This window comes from Passer montanus, unplaced genomic scaffold, assembly GCF_014805655.1.
Source record: "Passer montanus isolate IOZ18808 unplaced genomic scaffold, ASM1480565v1 scaffold81, whole genome shotgun sequence".
In the NCBI taxonomy this organism is placed as follows: Eukaryota; Metazoa; Chordata; class Aves; order Passeriformes; family Passeridae; genus Passer; species Passer montanus.
Genome location: NW_024373368.1, coordinates 894,980 through 918,916, shown reverse-complemented (window position 1 = coordinate 918,916; position 23,937 = coordinate 894,980). Strand labels below are relative to the sequence as shown.

Sequence of the window (23,937 nt, the reverse complement as noted above, 5' to 3'; positions counted from 1 at the left end):
TAACATGGATATGGTGATGATAGTAGTATGATAGGCTACAGGTAATAGTAAAGGTATAGATTGGTCCTTCTGTATTAAGATGCTCAGCAAAGAAAAGTATACAATGCATTGTAACCAAAACTAAAGGGTCCCCAGGCCTGCCTGCAGCTGGAGCTGACAGCTGTAGGTGCAGGCTCTGTCACCCACGACCCTGGACTGCTGGAACACCTTGGATACAATAAACTGCATTTGGAAGAGCTGCCCAGAGTCCCACACCTCTCATTCAGGCTCTGCCCCTTAGGGAAGGCTCAAGGAGCTCTCTGGGTGAGGAACTCTGGCCAGCACCACAACAGGGCTTGTCCCTTCCTGGGGCAGGATTATCCCGGCAGCTCCTGAACAGCCATCAGCCAGAGCAGAGCTGGGGCTGATGGAGGGGGAGGAGGTGCCTCCCTGAAAGGGTGGGAGGGAAATGCCAGGCAGCACCAAACCCCTTTTCTGATGTGTTTTAGGGCAAACCCAGACCAGTCTGTGGCCCTCCTGCCTCAGAGCCTCCCTTTTCAGCATTCTCTTTAATTTGTGCTGCTCTCATCCCATCAAAGCCTCAGGTGCAGGAGAGGTAAGGGAATGCAGAGCTGATTGTTAATGAAGCACACCAATTACCATGCTGGTAATTACCCAAAGGGCGAGGTTCAAAAGAGCCTCTCTCTGTCCCAGCCTGATTCCCACAGCCCCTCTCACAGCCAGGCCCACTGCAGGGCATGACAAACTGGGATGGCACTGGGCCCGTGCCACCAGGCGCTGAGCCCTTCTCAGCCAGCAGAGGAAGGGTGGCAGAGTGAGCTGAGCTCATGGGCAGCTGCATCCCAGGAACCACCCAGGATGGGATGAGACATCCAAACTTCCAGCACTCAGGAACTGAAACTCAGGAGGGTGAAACTTTCTCTCGGAGCTGACCCCTGAAAGGTTTCTATAGAATGAGAAACAGACTCTAAGGACATCAGCAGTTGTCTGACTCCTTCAGTGACAGCCCAGCTCCACCCATGGGAGTTTTCCTGCCTCCATCGCTGTGATCAGGATTTCAGTTTTGTGAAATCGTGCACATTTTCCTTTGGAGACACCGAGGCCCTGCCCAAAGACACCAGCCCTGCTCCTCCTGAGAAACATCCCATGGGCAGCTTCTCCATGCAGAGGAACTGCAGGGATGTGCCAGGTTTGGCTTCAAACATTGCTGGGATGGAGGAACGGATGCTCTCAACACATCATCAGGAGAGCTTTTATCTGCCAGGCATCACACCGTGATTCCAGCCCCAGTTGGTGGGTGAGAAGCTGAAATAATCACACTAAACACCTGAAAGGAGCAGCTCCAGCTCTCTGTTACTGCAGATACACCTCTGCAGAGACATCCCCAGAGCACAAGGAGTCAGCCCTTCCCCACAGCAATGCCCACGAAGTGTCCCTCGGGCTCGGGTGGCACCAGGTGACACCCAGATGTCACCCAGCCAAGAGCCCTGGCCTGCTGCTCTCTTACAGAGGAAATAAACTGAACCCTTCAATCACCTACCAACTCCCCTCCAAACCCCCAAGAGCTGCTGAGCAGCAGCTCCTGAAGTGTGAGCAGCTGTCTGATCCCATCTCCTTCTGCCAGGCCTGGAGGGACACCTCAGCCTTACTCTCGTTGATGGGAGCTGCAGAAATCAAAGCACATCTCCTTATCCAAGAGGGGAAAAAGCAGATTGGAAACACCAGACCCAGTGCAGGACAGCAGGGAACCTGAGGAGAAGCCAGACTCCCCCTCCAGAGCCCTGGATTTTACCAGACTCTTGATGTGCCTTGCTGCCATTTCCTCAGCTCACACATTCCAGCCTCTTCTTGTGAAAAGTGAGAGCCAGACAAAAGGGAGGATGGGGAATCCAGCAAAGGAAAGCTGTGCAGAAACGAGCTGGAATGAACCCTGAAGAAGCCATCAGCTCTCTCAGCCCCTTCCCAGAAAGGGGTGGGAAGGTCCCTCCTGCAGCCCAGCCAACCCAAACCCTGGGTATTTTCACTGCTGGGCTGGAATGGCCATTCCTGGGCTTGGTCAGAGCCCGGGCTGCTCCTGGGAGCTCCTCAGGGAGCAGGGAAAGCACTTGGCCAGGACCCCGAGGGCACAGGGGTGGCTCGGGTGTCACCCCACAACTGGGGCTCTCTGCCAGCATGGGAGGGATCCCTGCACATCCCTGGCCCTGCTGCTGTGCCCTTGGCTGGGCTGGGAGAGCCCCATCCCGGGGCAATGTGTGTCCTGCAGAGCTTTCCCCAAAGCAGACCCAGCCTCTCCTGACACCTCATCAGCTCCAGCCCCCGCCCCGTGCCGGGCTGCAAGGAAATGCTTGGATTTGCTCTTTCTGTGGAAGCTGGGACCTGGCCAGCCAAAATCTGCACGTTTGCCACACCTTCAGGGCAGAACTGAGTGAAAAAGCTCAGACTCAAAATGAAACACTTTGTTTTGGAACAGAATGAGAATTCTTTTTTCCTCCACAGCTTCCGATTCATGGCAGAAAAATGCAAAAATTCAAATGTGATTTGGCTCCGATTAAAAAAAAAATATAACTAAGTAGGGGCGTCCATTTACTTTTAAACTCCAATAAACTGCACAATCCCTCATTTGCAGAGCTTCACTGGGAGACAGTGCCTGTCCTGGGGCTGTTCACTCTCCCTGCAGTCCCTGAGAAGCAGATTTGTACAATCAGGGACGTTGTTACTCCTGTGCTTCAGGGGGGGAACCTCAGCCCATCTCACTTCCACTTCCCCCAGGAGCAAAGCAGCACAGACCATCCAACTGTCTCCGTTTTCTCGTGTTCCCTCCTGCAGCACTGGAATCAAATTTCCAAAGCAGTGACACTCCACTGGGTGCTGGACATGGCATCCCTCAGAGCCCTGGCAAACGCAGCTCGCCGTTCCAAGGGCAGGAATTGCCTTTGTGTCCCCGCCCAGCACAATCTCCTCCTCGTGTGCAAACGGGAGCAATTGCTGAGCACAAAACTGCTCCAAGTCCTTTGTACCTCCGGGAAGTAGCAATTCCCATCGGTTCCAGAGCCCCTCTCCGCCCAGAGCTGTTCACACAATCTCACACCCTGGATTAGATTTCGTTGAAAGGAAAATAATGAGATTTGTGTTTCCTCACAAATTAAAAAGAAATTGCCCAAAAGAATAACCCTAAAATACAAAATACTGCCTCATCCCAGATGTTTCTAATAGGCTTGTGTTCTAATGGCTTATTTAGAGAGACTTTTCCTAAATGACATCTTAATGATGTACATTCAGGACCATGAGACACAAATATAATTCACTACCAAAGCTTGGGGGTTTTCTTTCTTTCGTTCTTTTTTTTTTTTCCCGCAGAATTGTTATCAAAATAAAGGAGACATTTTCAGAAAGCCTTTGTGCTGTTCTGCGCTATTAAAGAGTGAAAATTCCAAATGTCAACGTTTCTGGGAGCTCTTTTTCGTGCTCTTCCTCGGCTCTTGCTGCCTGTGACCCTCGAGCAGCTCCCTGCTTGTCCAGCCCATCCCAATTCCAGCCAGGTTTGGCTCCCAGCTGCTTTCCCCACTGGACAATGTGCCAGGGCTGCAGACCTGGGCACTGAGCTCCACGATCTCCTGTCATTCTGAGTGTTGCTTCATGTGGTGCTCATGAGGGTCCTGCTGCTGCCCCAGCACTGCCACTGTCCCTCCCTTTTGTCCCTCAGCTGGGTCCAGGCCACAAGAGCCCTTCAGAGTGGGGTGAACAGGAGACCAAGGCAGACAGAGAGGTCCTGGCTCGGCTCGTGCCCCAAATCCCACCTGGAGTGGCCCAGACAGCCCCTGGCCAGCCCTCCCTGCCCAGCATCTCCCAGCCAGGAGGGAGGGCAGGACCTTGGGCTGAGCTCAGCCTGCCAAAACCACGGCTCAGCTTTAACTCATTTCCTTTGGAGAGAGAGCAACCTGAGCCAGGCTGGCACCAGCCCTAAGAGCTGCAGTGCTCTCACCCTGCAGTGGCTGTGCTGGCACTGAGGGCTCCCAGAGCGTTCCAAAACTGCAGCTCCTGCCTGGCCCAGGGAGCTCTGCTGCTCTCCCTGTGCCCCTGGACAAGTCCCATGCCTCTGGACATGCCCTATGCCTCTGGACATTCCCCATGCCCTTGGGTATTCCCCATGCCTCTGGACATTCCCTGTGCCTCTGGACATTCCCCATGCCCCTGGGCACTCCCAGTGCCCCTGCACATTCCCTGTGCCCCTGGACATTCCCTGTGCCCCTGGACATTTCCTGTGCCCCTGGACACTTCCTGTGCCCCTGGGCACTCCTGGTATCCAGGGCTGGATGAGGAAGCAGAGGGAACTGAGCTCTCCTGCTGTTCCCAGAGCATGCCTGTCCCTCACAGCCTGGCTGGGGGCCTTGCAGCCCTGCACAGCCCTGGCAGCACCACGGTCCCTGGCAGAGGGGCACCCCATGGGTGGGTGTCCAAGGCTGGACTTCCAAGGGCTCCTGCAGACCCACTGTGATGGCACCAAAGGCAGAGCTGGGAGAGCAGCACTGCCACTGGGCTCCTGCTCCATCCCCAGGCCCTGGGAATGTCTCCCTGCAGGCTGTGGGCTCCAGGGACAGCAAATCCAAGGCTGGAGGCAGCTGCTCCTCTCAGCTCCTCCCAGCTCCAAACTCTCTGCTCCCTCCCACCCGTCCTGCCCCATCCCCCTGGGGCACAGCCCCCCTGTTCCTCCTCTCCTGCTTCCCCAGCTCTGACCTTGGGAACGTGCAGTGCAGATCCTGAGGGACATCCTTGCACAATCCAGCTAATGAACCCAGCCTTGGCACCTCTTGTCATCTGAGCTGAGGCTGAGCTGTGTCAGGAGCCACGTCTGGGCAAGGGGAGCTGGCAAACAGAGGATTGCAGCCAGGGGGAGAGGACGAGCAGGTTTAATTCCCGGTATGCTGACACCCCTCTGCTGGCTTCACACCCTGCCCGCTGTGCCAGGGCCCTTGGCCTGGCCTCAGGACAGGAAAGGCACTTTGTGGCCCACAGGGACATGGGGACAGGACTGCAGTGTCCCCCAGCAGAGCCCTGGGGGTGATGGATGTTCCCTGAGCAGCAGGGCTGGGATCCTGCAGTGCCAGGGGCTGTGTCCCCACCCCAAAGCAGGAGCAGCGGCCTGGACGTGTGGTGCTGATTCCAAAGGCTCTGCTCCCACGGCATCTGGGAAAAGCCCTGCAAAAGCACCAGGTGAGACCCTCTGTGTCTGGGTTTCTGCCCCTCAGCAGCGCTGTGCCAGGACCTTGTGCCACCCCCCGTGTCACCAGCAGGGACACAGCACATGGGCACTGGGGAGTCCAGGCCAAGCCAGTGCTCGTGGGGAGCAGGAGCCACAGAGAGGCTCTGGCAGCTCCCAGGGCTGTGGTAGCTTCTCCCCCTCCCCAAATCCCAGTAAACTGAGGCACAGGGACATCAATGACAGCCAGAAGATCCCAGTGAAGGATGAACAGGGATCTGTCACTCTGCTTCTCCAGTGTACACCTAACCCCCAAACCCCCTTATTCCTGAACACTCCCCTGTGCAGATTCAGTGGGTTGTGCAGGGGTTTGTGCCTTGGGGAGGAGGCTGCTCTCAGTATTCTGCTGGGCTGGGCTGCATTCCAGCTGGTGTGCTGAGTGAATGTCACCTCCTGGCTGAAATCCCTGTCCCCACAGCCCCAGGGACACCTGGCACTGCACTGCCCCACCAGCCTGGTGGGCAGAGCACCAGGACCATCTCCAGGCCCTGCAGGATTCTGAATCAGGGTAATTAAGAGATGGATCTGCAAAGACCAACTCCCAGACCCTGTCTCAGTGGGCAGAGCCCCACGGGCCCCTCATGTCCACCCTGCTCTGGGCTCTGCACCCAGGGCTGCCCTGCTGGGATCCACCAGAGCCCTCCCTGTGCCAGTTCCTCCACTGGCAGCTTGGCCAGCCCCTGTCCCAGCCCTCCCTGAGCTCCTGAGCCCAGCACTGAGAGGCCCCAGAACTGAAATAAAGAGTGAACCATTAGCTCAGCACTCAGTGCCACCAAGGGATGCCTAAGGCAGTTTAAATCCAGGGAAAAGGCCAGGCTTGTGCCTCTGTTTGTGCAGTTAAATAGGAAGAAATGGCTTTTCAGAAGCATTTTCAGCTGGGGACCAGCTGCTGGAGTCCCCAGAGCTGCTGTGGCTTCTGTAGCACTGAAGTCTCTCCAGGGCCTCACTCCTGTGGCCAGGATGGCTGGGACAATTCCCAGCTGATCCCAAGGAGGATCCCTTATGGGTTGGGAGGGATGTCCCACATCTGTTCCTGTGGCACTGCCAACCCTGCCCAGCCCCAAAAGCCTCAGCAGGAACTGATGCCTCCCTTTGCCAGGGAAAGATGCTCTGGACATCCCAAAGGATCCCTGGGAGCTGGGCCAGCAGGAATGATGTGTTTGGGACCTGGCTGGGTGTGCACAACACACCAACAGCTCCCTGAATGCACAGCTCTTCCCCTCCTGGAAATGGGGGACACAGAGGCATTCACCCTCCAGGGAATGTCCAGGGAATGTCCAGGGAATGTCCAGGGAATCTCACAGCTCTGGGCTGCAGGAACCCTGTCCCAGGCCAGCTCAGCAGAGCAATAAGGCAGCAGGTGAGGATGAGACTCCTGGGTACATCCAGGAGCACTTCATGGAATAGCAGAGACTTGCTAAACCCAGCTTTAACACCAGGGACTGAAGAACTTGTAAAATTAATGATCCAGCCTAGAAGCTTGCATCAAAAATTAAAATTCCCTATTAAAAATTGGATAAATGTGTCACAGCCAGATTGAAATGCCTTTTAGGGCAGTTTAGCTCCTGATGTGGATTTGCTCCATTGCCATGGCTGGAGGGGGCACAGGCAGAGAGTTCCCAGCCACAGGAGCATCAGCCTGGCAGGATCCATGGAATGCCTCAGCAGCACCTCTGCTGGGAGACACCCACAGCAGGCCCGAAAGGAGCTGCACCCAGGCATGCTTTAGATCCCTCTCCCCAAATCCATCTTTTTCCAGCTCAAACAGGCTCCATCTCCACGACAGTAATCCAGCAGTCCTCCAGCCCTGCCCAAGGATATCTGAATATCCCCCCCAGTAACTCCCTGTCTCACCAGCCTGTTCCCAAACTGTGTCAGCATAGCTGGAGCTCAAACCATCCCTTTAATTGTTGTCCAGATGGTGTCCCTGTCATTTTAATTTGTTGGCAGCCAATCCCATTTTATTTGTGCTCCCTTGCTGCAAGGACTCTTTCCTTGGAGATGCTGCTGATGCCTGTTCCAGCATTTTGGGGGCAGGGAGTCCAGGTGACACATTCCCCTCTGGCAGGGACAGGGGGAGCAGAGCCCCTGAGCCCTTCCCAAGGCTGGGTTTGTCCCCCTGGAAAATCAACCTGCCAAAGTCCAGCCTCCTTGTGCAAGGCTTGGGATGTAAAGGAGAATGGAAATACTTCTTGTTCTGGAGCTGCCCCCACCCAAAGCTTCTGCCACCCTCCTGCTGGGAAGCTCCAGTGCTCAGGGCTCATCCCCAGCTCCTGTGCTCCTGGCAAGGCAGCAGCTCAAACCCTCAGAGCCTGGGATTCCTCTGCAGACCCCCTGTGCTCCCACCCTTTGGGGGTGCACACACTGCTCTGCCTGTCTGGGGAGGGAAGTGATGCCAATTTCAGGGAAAAAGAGCTTTCCTGGTGGCTGAGGGGGAAGGCTGGTGATTCTGGAAGAGTGGCTGTGGCTCCCAGGACCTGGCTGCCTCAGGGAAGGATTCCCAAAGGGAGCTCAGGAGAATGGAGCTGTGCTGGGCAGGGGCCTCCCCTCAGCCAGTGCTCCCAGCAATGCTGGAGAATCCTGATGGGACAGAGCACAGGGAATGACACACAAACCTCTGCCTTGGGGGATCCCTGCAGCCTCCCCAAGGCTCAGCTGTCACAGCTCCAGGGACAGGGACACACCCCATCCCCATCCAGGAACTCTCTGGAGCAAATGGGAACCTGCAACCCAAGAATTCCTCCAGAATTCACTGGGAGGGTGGGCAGGCCCTGGCACAGGGTGCCCAGAGCAGCTGTGGCTGCCCCTGGATCCCTGGCAGTGCCCAAGGCCAGGCTGGACACTGGGGATTGGAGCAGCCTGGGACAGTGGGAGGTGTCCCTGCCATGGCAGGGGTGGCACTGGATGGGCTTTGAGGTCCCTTCCACTCCTTTCCTTTTCCTCCAAACTTTTCTAGGATTCTGTGATCCTCAGAACACCAACACTGCACCAGATTTTATCATTTCTTTGGGGAGGTTGCTCCATACCTGGAACTCCCAAGTCTCAAGGAAATCCACTCTGGAATTCCAAGCTGTAGCTGGAAAATTGGCAGAAGGAGCTCAGCAGAAGGGACAGACAGAGCTGCTCCTGTCCCCAGCAGCCTGGGCATGGTGCTGGCACAGTTTGATATTCAGGGACATGAAACCCCATCACAGCTCAATAGCAGACAGGAATAATTCCATTTCCAGCTGTGGCCACTCACAGCAGCAACACTGGTGATGAAGCTCCCTTGGAAAAGCTCTGGGAAACAGCAAATGAGCTTTACACAGTCCCAGGCACTGCATGAATGCTGGCAGGGCTTGCACTGAGCTCCTGGGGAGCTCTGCAGGGATCCATGTCCACAGCATATCCTATCCCAGGAGAATTTCCTTTTCCATTTCCATTCCTTTCCCCTTTTCCAGGTATTTTCCCTCTCCCTGGAGCCCAGCAGGCTCAGCCTGTTGCTGCTCCATGACTCAGCCCTGACTAATCCTGTCTCCCCTGGCTCTCCCTCCTGGAGCACATTCCTGCTCCTGTTGCCTGGATCCCACCTGGAACACCAAAGAGAACCAGTCAATCCCAGCTGGGCAGGCTGGAGGGACTGGCCCTGCCCTTTCCCCTTTCCCTTCTGTGCCATGCCCACCTGCAGGATGAAAGTGCCAGGGAAAACTCAGCCCTCAGAGAGGGACAGGAGCTGTGGCACAGCAGCTCTGCCTGCAGCCAGGCAACCTCACCGAGCCCTTCTGGAAACAGCACAGAGACCCAGCTCTGCACCAGCCCCCTGGCCCTCAGGGCTTTGGCAAATAATGGCCCCCAAAAGCCTGGCTGGTGACAGAGCCCTGCAGGACACGGCCCCTCCCTGCCAGCACTCCCAACACCCGAGGACTGTCACCAGATGTGTCACCAGAGGAGGGTGACAGCCTGACCTGGGCTGGCTTTCAGAGGCAGGATTAGGATGGCACAGCTGTGTTGGTGATGTTGGTCCGTTTTACCTGGGGTGTGTGTCCCCAGAGTGTCCCCAGCCCCGCCAGCCCTTGAGCCCCTTGGCTCTGCCTGCATCACTGGCCAGCAGGAGACAGCTGCTGGTCCCACTCCCTGTGGAGCAGCACTTAGCCAGGACCCCTAAATTCCCTCAGGAGCTGCTTCCAGTGACTCAGGAGCTGCTCAGGGATGTCTTCTCCACCCAGGAAAGAGAGACCAGCAGAGAGCTGCTGACACAGGGGACGTGCTGGGAAGAAGCAGCAGAAATCAGGCACCTGCTGTGGTTTGTCATCCATAAGGATGGAAAAGCCTCCTGGTGAGGGAAGTCCCCACATTCCTGCCCTGTGTTCCCCTGCATGCCAAGCTCCTGCAGCCCCTTTCCCTGGCCTGCTCTGCTCACACCTCCAGTTCAACCAGGCACAGCCCTGGCACTGCCACCCTGGAGCTCCTACAGGGGCTGTGCTGTGACCTCAGCATTCCCTGGCCTGCTCTGCTCACACCTCCAGTTCAACCAGGCACAGCCCTGGCACTGCCACCCTGGAGCTCAGCCTTAGGGGCTGTGCTGTGACCTCATCATTCTACAGCTCCTGGAAGGTGCTTGTGCTCAGGTGGGGCTGGGCTCTTTCTCCAGGCAGCACTGACACAACCAGAGCACACAGCTTCAAGCTGGGCCAAGGGAAATACAGGTGGGATACTAGGAAAAGTTTTTTACAGAAAAGGTGACAAAGTTCTGGACTGGCTGCCCGGGGAGGTGGTGCAGTCACCATCCCTGGGTGTGTTTACCAAAGCCTGGATGTGGCACTGGGGGCCAGGGTTGAGTTGAGGGGTTGGGGCTGGGTTGGACTCTGTGGTCTTTAAGGTCTCTCCCAACCCTGTGATTCTGTGAATTCTATATGAGGCCCAAAAGTCTAGAAAAAACCCTACAGACACCCCAACCCCACCTGAGGCAGAGCTCCGTGGGTGAGGCACCAGAAGCCAGCACTGCCCTGCAGCAACATTTCCTCCTGCTGATTCCAAAGGAACCTGGCTCAGGGAAGGATTCGTTGGGATGTCTGCCTGGACAAATGCTGCTGCCATGGTTCACATTTGGGTTTCTCTGCCAGGCCCCACTTGCATCTCCCCCAAGCCTGCTTATCATGCATGTGCCTCCCTTCAGGTGAGATTTGTCACATTCCCACTCTGGAAATGTTTTTCCCTCCTGACAATACCCTTTAGATAGTGCCTGTGGAGGTGGATGACTCAAGCTTGACATGATTATTTCCATCCAGCATTTTTTATTAAAAATACTCCTGATGGTTCAGAACGTGAGGACAGGAGCTGCCTTGAAAGGGACGTGGAAAGCTCAGAGTCTGCACAAACTGTGCCATGATTTCATGTCAACCAACAAGAGCCAGAAAATCTATGTAAAACAGCCCCTCCCTGCCTGAATTTATCATTTCATGCATAGAAACCTCCAAGCATGTGGCAGTAACATCCACCCCAGACCCTTCCAGTCCCTCAGAGCCAGGTTATGGTGCCACTTCCAGACCTGGGCTGATTTTCAGAGGCAGGGTTAGGATGGCACAGCTGTGTTGGTGGTGTTGGGCCATTTTACCCGGGGTGTGTGACCCCAGAGTGTCCCCAGAGTGTCCCCAGCCCTGCTCCTGGGGCTGCAGCCCCACCAGCCCCTGAGCCTCTTGGCCCTGCCACTTCCAGCTCTGTTATTTACCCAGAGTTACCAAGATAAGGATCTCCTGATTTAGCTCTGGGCAAGTTAATTCCCTTTGTGACAGCTCCCAAACACCCTCACACTATCCAGCCCCACAAACAGCAAACCTGCTGCTGGGAATGGACACCCCTGAGCAGAGTGACCTCTCCTCTCCTCTCCAGCAGCGTGGGAAGATCAGAGCGGAGCTGGGGATGGCACACGGCTGCTGCAGCAGGGAAAAACTTCCTGTGCTCTCCTGGGGCCTCACCTGGGAAACTGGACACAGGTCTGGTGTCCCCAGCATGGGGAGGACAGGGAATTGTTGGAGCAAGGCCAGAAGAGGCTGTGAAGTTTATAAAGGGACTGGAGCTCCTCCCCTGGGAAATTTGGGATTGTTCACTTGGAGAAGGCTCCAGGGAGAGCTCAGAGCCCCTTGCAGGGCCTGAAGGGGCTGCAGGAGAGCTGCAGAGGGACTGGGGACAAGGCATGGAGGGACAGGACACAGGGAATTGCTCCCACTGCAATCCCCAGAGGGCAGGGCTGGATGGGATATTGGGAATTGTTCCCTGTGAGGATGGGCAGGCCCTGGCACAGGGTGCCCAGAGCAGCTGGGGCTGCCCCTGGATCCCTGGCAGTGCCCAAGGCCAGGCTGGGCAGGGCTTGGAGCAGCCTGGGACAGTGCGAGGTGACCCTGCCAGGACAGGGTGGCACTGGATGGGCTTTGAGGTCCCTTCCAACCAAACCGTTCTGGGATTCTGAATATTCATTTGGAGAATAACCTCTCAGAGAAGAGGCAGAGCAGCACTCTGAGTGTTCACCTCAAGCCCTGGGCTCTTCCCCGTTACACCACTCAAAACCAGAGCTCTTTTCCATCTCCTGATCTCCCTGTTCTCCTCCACTGAAACAGGGAGAACTCCTGGCTATTCCCTGTAGGATGAGCTGGGAGCAGGGTCAGGCTGCAGCACCTCCCCCTGCAGGATCCCAGAAACCCTTCCCAAGTGAACAGTGCTGACACATGCAGAGCCAGACACAGAAAAAAAAAGAAATCTGCTGGAAAGAACCCAACAGATCAGGCACTTGTTGGAGCCTTGAGTGCAGAGGAACATTATAGAAAATTCCCAGTGACTCCTCCAGCTCCAAACCTATCATAATTTAATCTGTGTGACTGGAATTTCTCAATAGGCTGGAACTCCCTCAGGACCAAAATCTCATTGAAAAAGAAACCAAGGAGAATTTTGGCATCTCTTCCCCAGCCTGGAAGATGAAATGCAAATCTGTTATTGGCATCGAGCTCTCACAGCTTGATCCATCCACAGAGCTCCAATAGCCTGACATTAACTTCTCAAGGAAGAACATTTTGTTACTCATCCTCAGACAGTTTATGCTTAAAGGCAGAAAGACTAATTCTGTTTGGGGTTTGGGCAGTGAACCTTCCCCAATTACCAGCACAGTCAGGCACTGATCTGGTATTAGAGACAAAACACAGGGAGATGGAGACTGCTGACTTCATTTTAAATATAAATTCCAGAGGCTGAACACTGCTGGCACATGGAAAAGCATCTCCAGCTTCTTCTGCTGCCCTGGCTTTTCAGACACGGATCGATCTGGTGCCACTGCTGTGCTCGCAGGTGGAAGAAGATGACCCGAGGGGGAGCTCGGTGTGTCCCAGAGCTGGGACATCCCACGGCAAAGGCACAAAGAGAGGTGTAGGGACAGGCTGCCAGGAAAAGAGCGAGCCTGTGCTTGACAGGAGGGAATAAATGGGTGCCGAGGTGAAGAGCTGTGCCCAAGTCCCGGAGTGAGAGAAGACAGCGATGCCCCCGCGCTCCGGCACGGCCCCTGCAGTGGGACACAGCAGCAGCTCTGGGCTGCTCCCTCTGCAGGGGCGGCTCCTCCACTCCTCATTTCCCTCAACGGCCCCTGCAGTGGGACACAGCAGCAGCTCTGGGCGGCTCCTCCACTCCTCATTTCCCTCGTTTGCCGTTAATTAACGCGGCGATCCGCAGCTCTGGAGCGCGGATTCTCCCGGGGCAGGCGGGCTGGGCTCCAGCTCCTCCCGCAGCCCCGAGCCGTGCCCGAGGGCTCCGGGATCCTCGGCACCGGCACAGCAGGGCAAGGGCACTGAGGCTGGCTTCCCTTCCCTTCCCTGACCCAGCCCAGCCCAGCCCGGTTCCCTTCCCTGACCCAGCCCAGCCCCGTTCCCTCTCGGGGCAAGGGCACTGAGGCTGGCTTCCCTTCCCTTCCCTGACCCAGCCCAGCCCAGCCCGGTTCCCACGCTGTCGGGACGGGGGAAGCAGGGCAGGGATGAGCACAGCAGGGACATCTGAGCATCCCCCGTGCCCTGCCTGGCCCTGCCAGGGCTCCCAGCCCCGGGGCCATTTGAAGCAGCTCCTGACAGGTCTCTGCAAACCTAACAGGCAATTCCAGCAGCTTTTCGTGCTTTAATGGGGACAGGAATAACGGAAAATCCTTGTTTGTGCTTGGAGCAAGCTGCAGGAGCTCCTCCTGCCTCTGTGTGCTCATCAGCTCCTGATCCCACACAGGGACAGGGCAAAGCTGGGCCTGGCCATGCTATTGGCATCTTTGGGGTGAGGAGAAGCTGAGCCACCTCAGTTCAGCTGAACTCAGACCTGCAAGCCAAGCTCCGGGAGAAGAGCCCAGAATGTGACCTTGGCAGTGCTGGGGTTCCTGGGTCTGAGCCAAGCTGCACTGAAGTTTCTCAGTTGTCTCTCACCTGAGCTGTGTCCTCACACCCTCACTGGGAAGAGGAAAACACAGTTGGTACCTGAGCTAAATTCATGTAAAGCTCACAAACCCAAATCCAAAGGCTCTGAGGTGGAAAGGCTGGGAAATGGAGGTTTGATTTACCAAAGCACACAAGAAAAGGGGCAGGGTGGTCAGAAATGTTGGCCTCTTGTTTCTCCAAAATGCCCCAGGCTGTCCTGGAAGGACCAGTTTCACTTTGCACCCTTCCCTTGATCCTTCCCTCAAAAAGTTCTCCCTGGAGGCCCCTGATTGTGACCATGGCTTGTACCAAGTGTCCACTGGAGAGCAAACCAAGAGCTCCAATTCATTCCACAATACTCAACAACATTAACTCTAATTATTTAACTCAGAAATGACCCTGGTGAGCCACAAATCCTCTACAAAAGAGACCTTCAGCCTGAACCTCTGGCCACACATCCTGGGCCAGGGCAGAGAGGATTGACAGCAGCAGCTTCCAGGGGGAAATGATGGGATCCTCCAGGCAGCACATGTGGACAACCTTCCTGATGGCCCATGCCAGACTAAGGCTGCTCTGTGCTCCCTACCACTGATTTGGAAAATGGAATTTTAAAGCTCTTTCCATCTTCTTAAGCCGCAAGGCACCTCCATGCATCTTCTTACCCTGAGACACGGAGAGGAACCTCCCTTTGGGAAGGCCTCAAAGCAAATGAGACTTGGTGGGAAGACAGACTCAGCTCTGCAGGGTCCCAGGGAAAGCTAAAGACATCTTTGGGGCAGTATGACCCTAAATTTTCTCATTTTTTCCCATAAAACACAGGCTTTATGTTTCAAAAAGCCGCAGAAGGACAAAAGCTAAGACTAAAATCACTCCATAGCTCCCAGCACAGCTTTGGTCAGGGACGTTCTCTGTGTCCCTGACCTGCTGAGCCACCCCACTTCCCAGGTGCCTTGCTCCCCCAGGGAGAGGTGCAGGGCAGCCCTGCCCAGGCCCAGCCCCAGCAGCACTCACCATCCAGCTCCTCCACGGAGATGTTGGCCAGCTGCTCGCTGTCGCTGCCGGCCGAGAGCGAGCGGTTCAGGTAATTGCCCTTGTACAACAAGCCAGCTGTCACATGGTGGAATGGCATCTTCTCCCTGCCACCAAAACGGGAAAAGAGAGGGTCATTGGGGTTATCTGCCTTTGTTTCGTGGGATGGAGCAAAGGCTGGCCTGGAGCAGCAGCCCAGGCTGCGGGGGAGTGTGAGAGCGGTGGGCTGAGCTCGGAGCCAGGCTCTGAGGCAGGAGCAAACAGCAAAGCAGATGCTGCCTCTGGCTGCTGGAGAGGAGCGAGGGGAGCCAGAGCAGTGGAGCCTTAGGAAAACAGGATTTCCCAACACTCAGCCTGCAGATTTCAGCCTTGGTAATAATTACAGAGAGCACTGCACCGACCTGCAGGTAACAGGTTACAGCACCCTGGAGTGTTTGGGTGGCAGGGGACCTTAAACCTATCCTGAACCACCCTGCCATGGCAGGGACACCTCGCACTGTCCCAGGCTGCTCCAAGCCCCAATGTCCAGCCTGGCCTTGGGCACTGCCAGGGATCCAGGGGCAGCCCCAAGTGCTGCCCAGCAGCACAACTTCCAAAGGCAGGGAAGGGTCTGGCACCCCTGAGACCCCACCTGGAGCATGCAGCCCCCTCAGAGGGTCCAGCCAACCACCCTGAGCAAGGAGTTTGTCACTGCAGGGCCCCAGCTCCAGACCCCTCTGGGAGGAGAACATCCACATTGGAGCAGGGCCCCCCAAGAACATTCCCCTCTCCCAGGTCGGAGAGCTGAGGAGAAATCCCTCGCCACGGGAGGCTGGAGCAGGGAGGTGTTTGCAAACCCCACAGGTCCCAGCCCCAGGGAAGGGCAGGCACTGCCCAGACAGGAGTGGGAATTACTGTCAGCAGCACTCACCCTGATTTAGGAGACACAAGGAGGAGGCGAGTTTGCCAAAGTCAATTGAAATATTAAGAGGAAGATTTCTCATGCCCAGGGCTGGATTCAATCAGCACAAGCTCATCCCAGGCCTGTTGTGCTTTGAGCTGCACATTTCCAGCAGAAATCAATCAGCGGAGTCCCCAGAGCTGGCCGGGACTCCCTGGGGCTGGAGGTGGCCAGGACGGGCTGGGAGTGGCTCTGAAGGCCAGCAGGGCTCTCAGTGCACAGGGCAGGGGCTGCTCAGAGCCCACCCTCGGTGCTGCCAGGTTCTGTGCCCAGGAGGAGGTGCCAGCTCTGGAATGCTGCTCCAGCCAGCAGCACCAGGATGATCTGGCTGTGCCTCAGCCAACAACCCAAACATACAGACAATACAGATGGATTCAGTGGGAACAAAAGCCTTCCTGCTCCCTGGGCTGGGAGCAGCTTTGAGAGGCCCCCCAGCAGCAAACCAACCTGGAGACACAGGCAAGCACAGAGGGAGAGCAGGAGGCTCCTCCTGCACTGCTCAGCACGCTCCAGGAACTTCTCTGGCAGTAATTATGTAAATAAATCCTAATCGTAATTTTAAGTATTTTTATTTGGGAGCCAGTTTGCTCCAGCAGCACATTAGGAACGTAAACAAGGGGTTCTGTTTCATTAAGCACATCTGTAATTTCCCAGCCCTTGCCAATTCATGGGTTTCACTCTGAGACACTGCTCCCTCTGACACCTGCTCGGCACTAAAATGGGAATTGTACCTGCCCAAGGGACACTGAGAGGCAATGCCAGCTCTGCTCTCATGCACAGACACTTCCAGCCCTTTGCACCGCCTTCATTTGTTCCCAGGCTCACCACAAACCATCCAGGCAGTGACCAGTTCCTGTTTTCTCTGGACAATCACCCCCCAGGGTAAGCACAGAGTTGGAAGGGACCCACAAGGGTCATCGAGTCCAACCCTTGGAGAGCCCCAAGAATCGCTCAAAGCAATTACACTGAATTTCCAAATCCCTTGACAGGAGTTTCAGTCTCCCCTGGGCTGAGCTTGGGCTGCAGGCTCAGTGAGGCTGCGGGGCTGGGCTCTGGCACTCCTTGGCCCAGCCCCTGGGTGAAGGAAACCCCAGCCCTGCAGCCCCTGAGCTCAGCCACAGATGGAATAGCAGCTAACCATGGATTTAAAACATTCCTGAAATCACTTGCACAGCCTTGGCTTCTACAACCATTAAAAAAAAAATGACAATGCCTCTCCCCTGAGGGCTGAAGAGCTGAAAATCAGCTCCTACCTGGATCCTGTGGTGTGTTTTAGTGCTGGAGGAGAGCCATGATACCCTGGAGTGAGAAGTGCTGGATTAAATTCTGCTGCCCGGGTATATTAGGGTTTTAAAGCTGTAACATCATTCAGCAGAAACCCTGCAGAGCCTCTGGAATCCAGCACCTCTCAGCTCTAACAAGGGATGCTCCAAGGGGGCCCAGCTCCCGTGCCAGAGGCCCCAGGGATGTGGAGCTGTGCCTCAGGAACACTCAGCACCCTCAGACAGGAACCTGCAGCCAAACCCAGGCCTCAAAGGGGGAGAAAACAGCGAAAAGGGGCCCAGGAGGGACAGGTGGGGCAGAGCTCCAAAGCACCAGGGTGGGAAAGCCCTTGAGGGTGGGATCCATAAAAGCTCCATGGGAATGTGTAGGTGCCTGTCTGGGATAAAAGCGCTGTCCTGGCACAGCCAGACTGGTCCAGGCTGGGATTCCCAGCCCTGGATGTGTTCAGGGCCAGGCTGGAGCAGCCTGGGACAGCGGGAGGTGTTCCTGCCTGTGGCAGGGGTGGCACTGGGTGGGTCCTTCCCAACCAGGCCATTCTGGGATTCTGGGACAGACATTTTGAATGCAGCCTCAGTGTCCATGTCAGAAGCACAGAAACCTCCTGCAGGTTCCCTGTGGCTGCTGCTCCCAGTGCTCAGCGAGCCCTGGGACCCTCAAACCACGGCTGGCCCCATCCCCCAGGTGACACCGGGCACCATCAGCAGCAGGGGCTGGGGCAGGGCACTGACAGCGTTTTGCCTCTCCAAATGTTCCATCTGAGCACTGTGCCCCCTCCTCAGGGTGGCCCTGGCACTCCTGGCCCTTCTCCAGAGCTGGACAACAGCTCCTGAGCAGGGAGCTGGGCTGGGCTTTGCTCTCCAGCACAGACACATTTTCCACCAGGCACCTTGCAAACCAAACACAGTGTGGGGATTTGGGAGCAGTGCAATCCCCTTAAATAACATCACGAAAATACCACAGAAACATTGGCATTAAAGCAGAAATCCCTCAAAGAACCCCTCACCAAATGTGTGGAGATCTCCCCATGGTACCTCAATGTCTAAGGCTGAAAAGTGCAGCTGGGGGTGTGTGTTCTAGCACCCTCTGTCAGAGCTGGGCAGTTCTCTGCTGTTCATGGGGCAGTTTTCTTTACCTCTCCCACAGCCAATCCTCCCTCCAGGAGATCTCTGCTGTCCATGGCCACTGAGTGTCCCTGCAGGGCTGATCAAATTCCAGCATCCCATGGGGAGATGCTGTGCCCAGGGCAGGAGCCAAGCATTCCTACCTGGATCCAATCTGAGCCTGGAACAGCACAGCAGCCTTTGCCCACTGCATGCCCAGAGGAGCAGCTTTCTCCTGCCCTGCATTCCCAGAGGAAGAGCAGGCCCATCTCCAGCAGCCCTGGAGCTGCAGAGGAAAACTCCCCCCTTGTGCAGGATCCCTGCTCCAGCAGAAGCACAGCTGGCACTGCAGGAGGGCTGAGCCCCCATGGGATGGGACTGTGCCACCACCCTGACACACAGGGGCTCAGCTCCTATTCTTTCTGACTCCGGCAGTAGTGTTTGGTTTGGTTTTTAGTTTGTATTATTGAATTTGTATTTTTAATTTTCCTACTACAGAACTGTTATTCCTATTCCCATATCTTTGCCTGAGAGCCCCTTAATTTCAAAATTATAATAATTCAGAGGGAGGGGTTTACATTTCCCATTTGAAGGGAAGCTCCTGCCTTCCTTAGCAGACACCTGTCTGTTCAAACCCAGGCACTCAAAGAGCCCCTCACCAGGTCTGAGGACTGTCCCCATGGTCCCCTGGCAGGTTCCAGTCCCTGTGCCAGGCTCCCAGCAGGTCCCACCCCCATCATGCCCTGCCAGCCTCACTCCTGCCTCTCAGCACAGCCACCTTTGTGGAATTTAGAAGGCTTTCATCAGCAGTATTCCATCAGGATAAAAAAAGCCATCTCCACACTGCTCACGTGTCTGTGGCTCCCATTCCTCACCAGCCCCTGTGCTGCTCTTCCCAAAAAGGCTCAGAGCCCACGAAACCCCACATGACCATTAAACACGAGGTTCCAGGATCCATCTCTGACATGGAACTGGGACCAATTTCTTCTGATCTGGGGAGTCCATCCTGGTTTTCCAGCCTCAGGAATGGAACACACAACCTCCTTGGCACTGCCTGGGTGTCCCACCCAGCCAGAATCCTGTGTTTGCCCTCCCCATGGGGCTGGAATTCCGTGGATCCCAGGGGTTGGGAGCACCCTGGCAGGATCCCAAGCTGGATGTTGAGCCCTGTGGTGTCAAACAGAGCAGGCAGAAAGGAGGAAACGTGGGATGAGGATAAAATGGAGATCTCCAGCTCAGCCACAGGCTGGGCTGAGGGAGCCTGAGCTGGAAGAACGGGAAGCACACCTCTGTGGATGGCCAAGGACAGGAGGGGAGCACCAGCACAAGCTTTGTTCTCTTAGCCCTTCCTCGGGGCTGAAAGGCATCCAGGAATATATTGAAAATCCAGGGAGCAGTTGGGAAACTGGAACAGGAGCTGGGAAGTCCCTGAGGTCACTTTTAAACCCTTTAACAATTCATCAAGTGAAGTGACAGTGTTGAAGATGCTTCTCCCTGGGCACAGCAAAGTTTGAACATGTAAAGCAAAGCAGAGCAGGGACTCTGGAGGAAATGATCCCATTTTCCCCAGGATTGAGGCACTGCCATTGTCCTCAGAGGGAGGCTGTGTGATCCAGCTGGATCCAAAGGACAGCAGAGCAAACAGAGCCTGGTGTCACCTGGAAACCCCTGGGATATCTGATCCTCCTTAAGGCACCAGCCAGGGGACACCTCCCAGAGAGGCTCCATTGCTATTTCTGGTCCTTTTCCATGGTGCTCTCCATGCTTCCCCCTCTCTCTAAGGAGGCTGTGACAGCTGAGGGTCATGGTTAGGCCTGGCTTAACCTCTGGCATGGGAGAGGCTGAGCTGGACTAAATCCCCACAGTTGCTTTGAAGCCAGCCCAGTTCAGGGAAGACAAAATCTGTGTGCTGGGAAGAGTCACTTTGTCCCTTGTCACCTGCATTCCCTGCTGCTAACAATAGCTTTAAAGATTTTTTTTTCTCTTTTTTAATTTACTTTGTGCACAAACTTGGCACCTGGAGTGCAATCTGAGCCCGAGCTGCCCACGGCAGAGCCTGCAGGGCTCTGAGGGCTCCTCTTGGCTCGGGAGGAGCTCAGCAAGGTGTGAAGGGGAAGCTGCAGATAGGAACTGCCCAGGTCTGGTTTAACCAGGCTCAGCTTAGGGGTGAGAAGAGAGCCAGGGCTGAGAGCAGGCTCAGGCTTGGTCTGCACTACAAAGCAAGAGAAGTGGACTTGGAAGGAGCCTTGGGATGGGGAAAAATAAAGTCTGGTTCTTCTAAAATAAGACCCTAAAATAGATCATAGATCCTCCCAGGGAGGCCAGTCCTGCAGGAAGCCTGTGATTGCTGACTGCTGATCCCAATCTTTATTGATCTCAGAGCCCAAACCCCCAGAAAGGCACATCTGGGATATTTAACAGGAGAGAGCAGAGGGCACTGCACAGGGCACGGCACCCTCTGGGCAGGGCTGGGCAGCCAGAGTTGCTCAGGCTGGGCTGAGAGGGCAGGGAGCCCTAAAGCTCCCTGAGAGCTCTCGTGGGACACAGGAGGGCTCCCCCTTTCCTGCCTGGTTATCAGAGGCTACACCTGGCTTTCCCACACGTATTTTCAGCAAATGAACCCAGACAAATTCCACCTTTCACAAGGATTTATGGACTGCAAACACGACATTTGAACCCACACACGTGAGATTCACTGAACACCTGCTGCTGGGGATCCAGGTAAAATCCAAATTAACCTCCAGGGACCATTCCCAGTCCTGACCCATCACATTCCCAAGTGCCCCCAGCACACCTTCATGGCATTTGAGCTCTATCTGATCATTTCTTGGCATAAGCCTAAGAAAATGTTCCTCTAATTCAGGCAGGAAATGCAGATCTGGCACACCTGCCTTGGGATGCCAACAACAAAGCACCCCATGGTGATCACTGGGTAAAAAAGCCTTTACAAACAGATCATTCTCATCATTCAAAGATGTAACTGGGAAGAAAAAAAATCCTCTGCAAGGCAGAAAACAAGATGTGAGTGACAACCTCATGTAATGTACAGCACCTCAGGAGCCACAACCTTCCATGCTCAAGAGCTACAAAGCACTTGGAGCTTCAGAAGGTTTTGTGCTGGGGTTTTTTCCCACCTTCTGCAGTAAATTCAAAATGAAAAAGCAGAGGAAGGGCACTTGAAAAGACATCACATCTCGACACAACTGCTGCTGTTTGAATTCCGGCAGACAGGGAGAGCTGAGGGTGCTGGGTCAGGTGTAAAAGCCAGCATTTCTGTCTGGGAGCTGCTTGGGAGCACACACAGAGCCACCAGAGCTGCTGTTTGCTATTTCTGAGCCGTGGTGGGGCTGATCCCCGCTCCGAGCCCGGGAGGAGAGGACTGCAAGGACCTGGTAACTCCGTGTCTGTCCCCAGGGCAGAGCAGCCCTCCCAAGGGCACAAAGCCCCTTTCCATGGCAAACAGGCTCCAAGTGCCCCGTTAGAGAGCCAGCAGCACTGATTCACCCCTGCTCCCTCTCAGCCCTCCGCTCAGCTCCCGAGCTCAGCCTCACCTTCTGCAGACAGAAACCCCCAGATTTTTGCTGCCCTCTTCCACTTTTGTCACTGCTGCTGCCCCCACTTGTGTTTAACCAAGATTAGTAAAAAAAATCCCATCTTCCAGGTTTGGAAAGCCTGAGTTGATGGTATAAAGTTAAAAAAAAAAAAAAAAAAAGAAGGCTAGCAATGCAACAAAAATCTTTAATCTCTTCTCCCCCTCTAATAATTCACCTGGAAACATGAATGAAATCAGTCTGGGAATAAAGTTTTATCCCTGGGGAGGCCCAGCCTCCCATTCCCTCCTGTGGGACAGAACACCAGGGACAGCCATAGTGTCCATCACACAGGGTCCCCAATAAAAGCCTTTTCCAGGTGACAAGGATTTAGGAGAGGCAACTGACACAGGCTCCAGAAACCTCTCAAATCTCCAGGCAGAAGAGAAGCTGAAGGAACCTGAACATTGGGAATTGAGGCAGACTTCTCTCCCTAGTAATTTTAGTTAGTTTACTATTCTACAAATAGTAAACTAACTAAAATTTTAAGTTTTATTTTTTATATTATCAATTATAAAAAATGTAAGAAGAAAAGTGTTTGTTCTAATTCCTATTTCTCTTTATTACTCTTTCTTTTGGTTACTATTAATACATTTTTCTTTATACCCTTTGTAAGTTTTAAACCTACTTTACCTTTCTCCTAATCTTATCTAACAAGAAGTAAATGCACTAGTAATTAACCAACACTAAACCCACCGCACTCATTAGTACATTAACCAAAAATTCTCAAAATTAACAAAACCTCAAATTAACAAACCAAAACCACTACGCGTGGCAAAGCTGATCAGCCTCTGGAACAAACATCCCAGGAGGGACATGTCCTGTGTGACCAGGAGGGACACGTCCAGCCTGTCCCCAGGCCCTGGTGCCTCACTGGAAGATGTTGGTGGAGTTAAAAAATGAAAATGTGGGGCTGTGGATGGATTGTTTCCCACACTGGAGGCTCTGAGCTCCTCCTGAGCCCCAGAGCCAGGAGGAGCTGCCCTGGGGGAGCTGCTGGGTCCCACAGCACTGCACCCCCCTGCAGCCCCATTTCCCTGCCCAGCCCATCCTGCTCGTGCTGCCAGGGCAGCCAGGAGCACCCTGTGCCCACCAGGGATCCTGCAGCATGGAGAGGGGGCTCCTCCTGGCCCCCTTCCCAGAAATCAGCTTCCCCAGGGTCAGGATGGATGAAGCCAGCGGGAGCAGGTTCAGCTGAGCACCCAGGGCAGCTCAGGGGTGCCAGAGAGGCTTTGGGGCATCACCCAGCCCTGCCCAGCCCCTCACACCGACCCCACCCCACAGTCCTGGCTGCTCACACACAAAAAGATCCCAATTCTCTTTCTCTGGAGTACTCAGCTCTTTTTTTTTCCCTGAGTACAACACGAGATCACTCAGAATTAAATGATGGGAACGAGGTCCTTGTTGACAGCAAGAAAAATAAATATCCCAGAGCTCTGAGCTGAAGAGCACATCAAAGCAGGGAGGAAATGTCACCCCCACCCCCATAACCCATCCCTAACACATTTCCCTGCTCTGCTGAACCCTTTTCTCCTCCACTCACAGCTGCTGAGTGTTTGCTCACTGAGCCTGGCCAGAGGGGACTTTTCTGAGCTTCTGTTCGTTCCCTCCTGTCCAGTTCCCTCCCTGGCCAGGCATAAATCAGCCCTGGAGACATGAGCAGCAGCGATTCCTGGCACTCCCAGCACCCTGGTTCACAAAACAATACACAATGGATTATTCAGAGCACACCCTACGTCACACACCAGTAATTATAAACATGAAATCTATCAAATAATGACAATTAACAGCGGATCTGACAGAGTAACACACTCCAAATAGCCTGGTGGTTGATTACGTCTTATTAATGAAATGCCAAAACATTGAGGGCTCTTAGCAGGACAATTAATTGCTCCCAATAAATCTGACTTCTGCCAGACCTCGTCTTTAAAGGAGGCTTTGGGACATCTGGTGAGGGTTATTTTTTAAAGCAATGGCTGATGGCTCCTACAGAAAATTCCCTGGGAGCTGGGAGGACTGGAGCCACCAACACACAGAAATGAGCAGAAGGGAATTAGAGACGAGGGCAACCCCAACACTGGAATAATTTTATATAAACTGGGGTGGATTGTGGTGTAAGACTCCAACCAAGATCCACTCCCAGCACTTCCCCTGCAAATCCAGGGCCAGCAGCTTCCTTGGAAAAGTGTCCTCAGACACAATGGCCCAGATTCAAGGGCATCCAAGGAGGATCCCAGGCTGCTGGGAGAGGGTGAGCAGACCCAAAGGGAGGCCTGTCCCACCAGAGGTGTCCTGAGGCACCAGGCTGGCTGTCACTACCCCAGGG

At 54.8% G+C, this 23,937-nt stretch overlaps 1 protein-coding gene across 5 annotated transcripts in view; it reads right to left on the bottom strand.

The window, feature by feature from the left end:
- Positions 1-23,937, bottom strand: part of CALN1 (calneuron 1) — a 141,887-nt gene that overhangs the window by 85,977 nt on the left and 31,973 nt on the right. For all 5 annotated transcript variants that reach the window (XM_039732937.1, XM_039732938.1, XM_039732940.1 and 2 more), the window contains one exon: positions 14,680-14,804. In XM_039732937.1, coding sequence (XP_039588871.1) covers positions 14,680-14,804 — 125 coding nt within the window. The remainder of the gene's footprint in view (positions 1-14,679; positions 14,805-23,937) is intronic.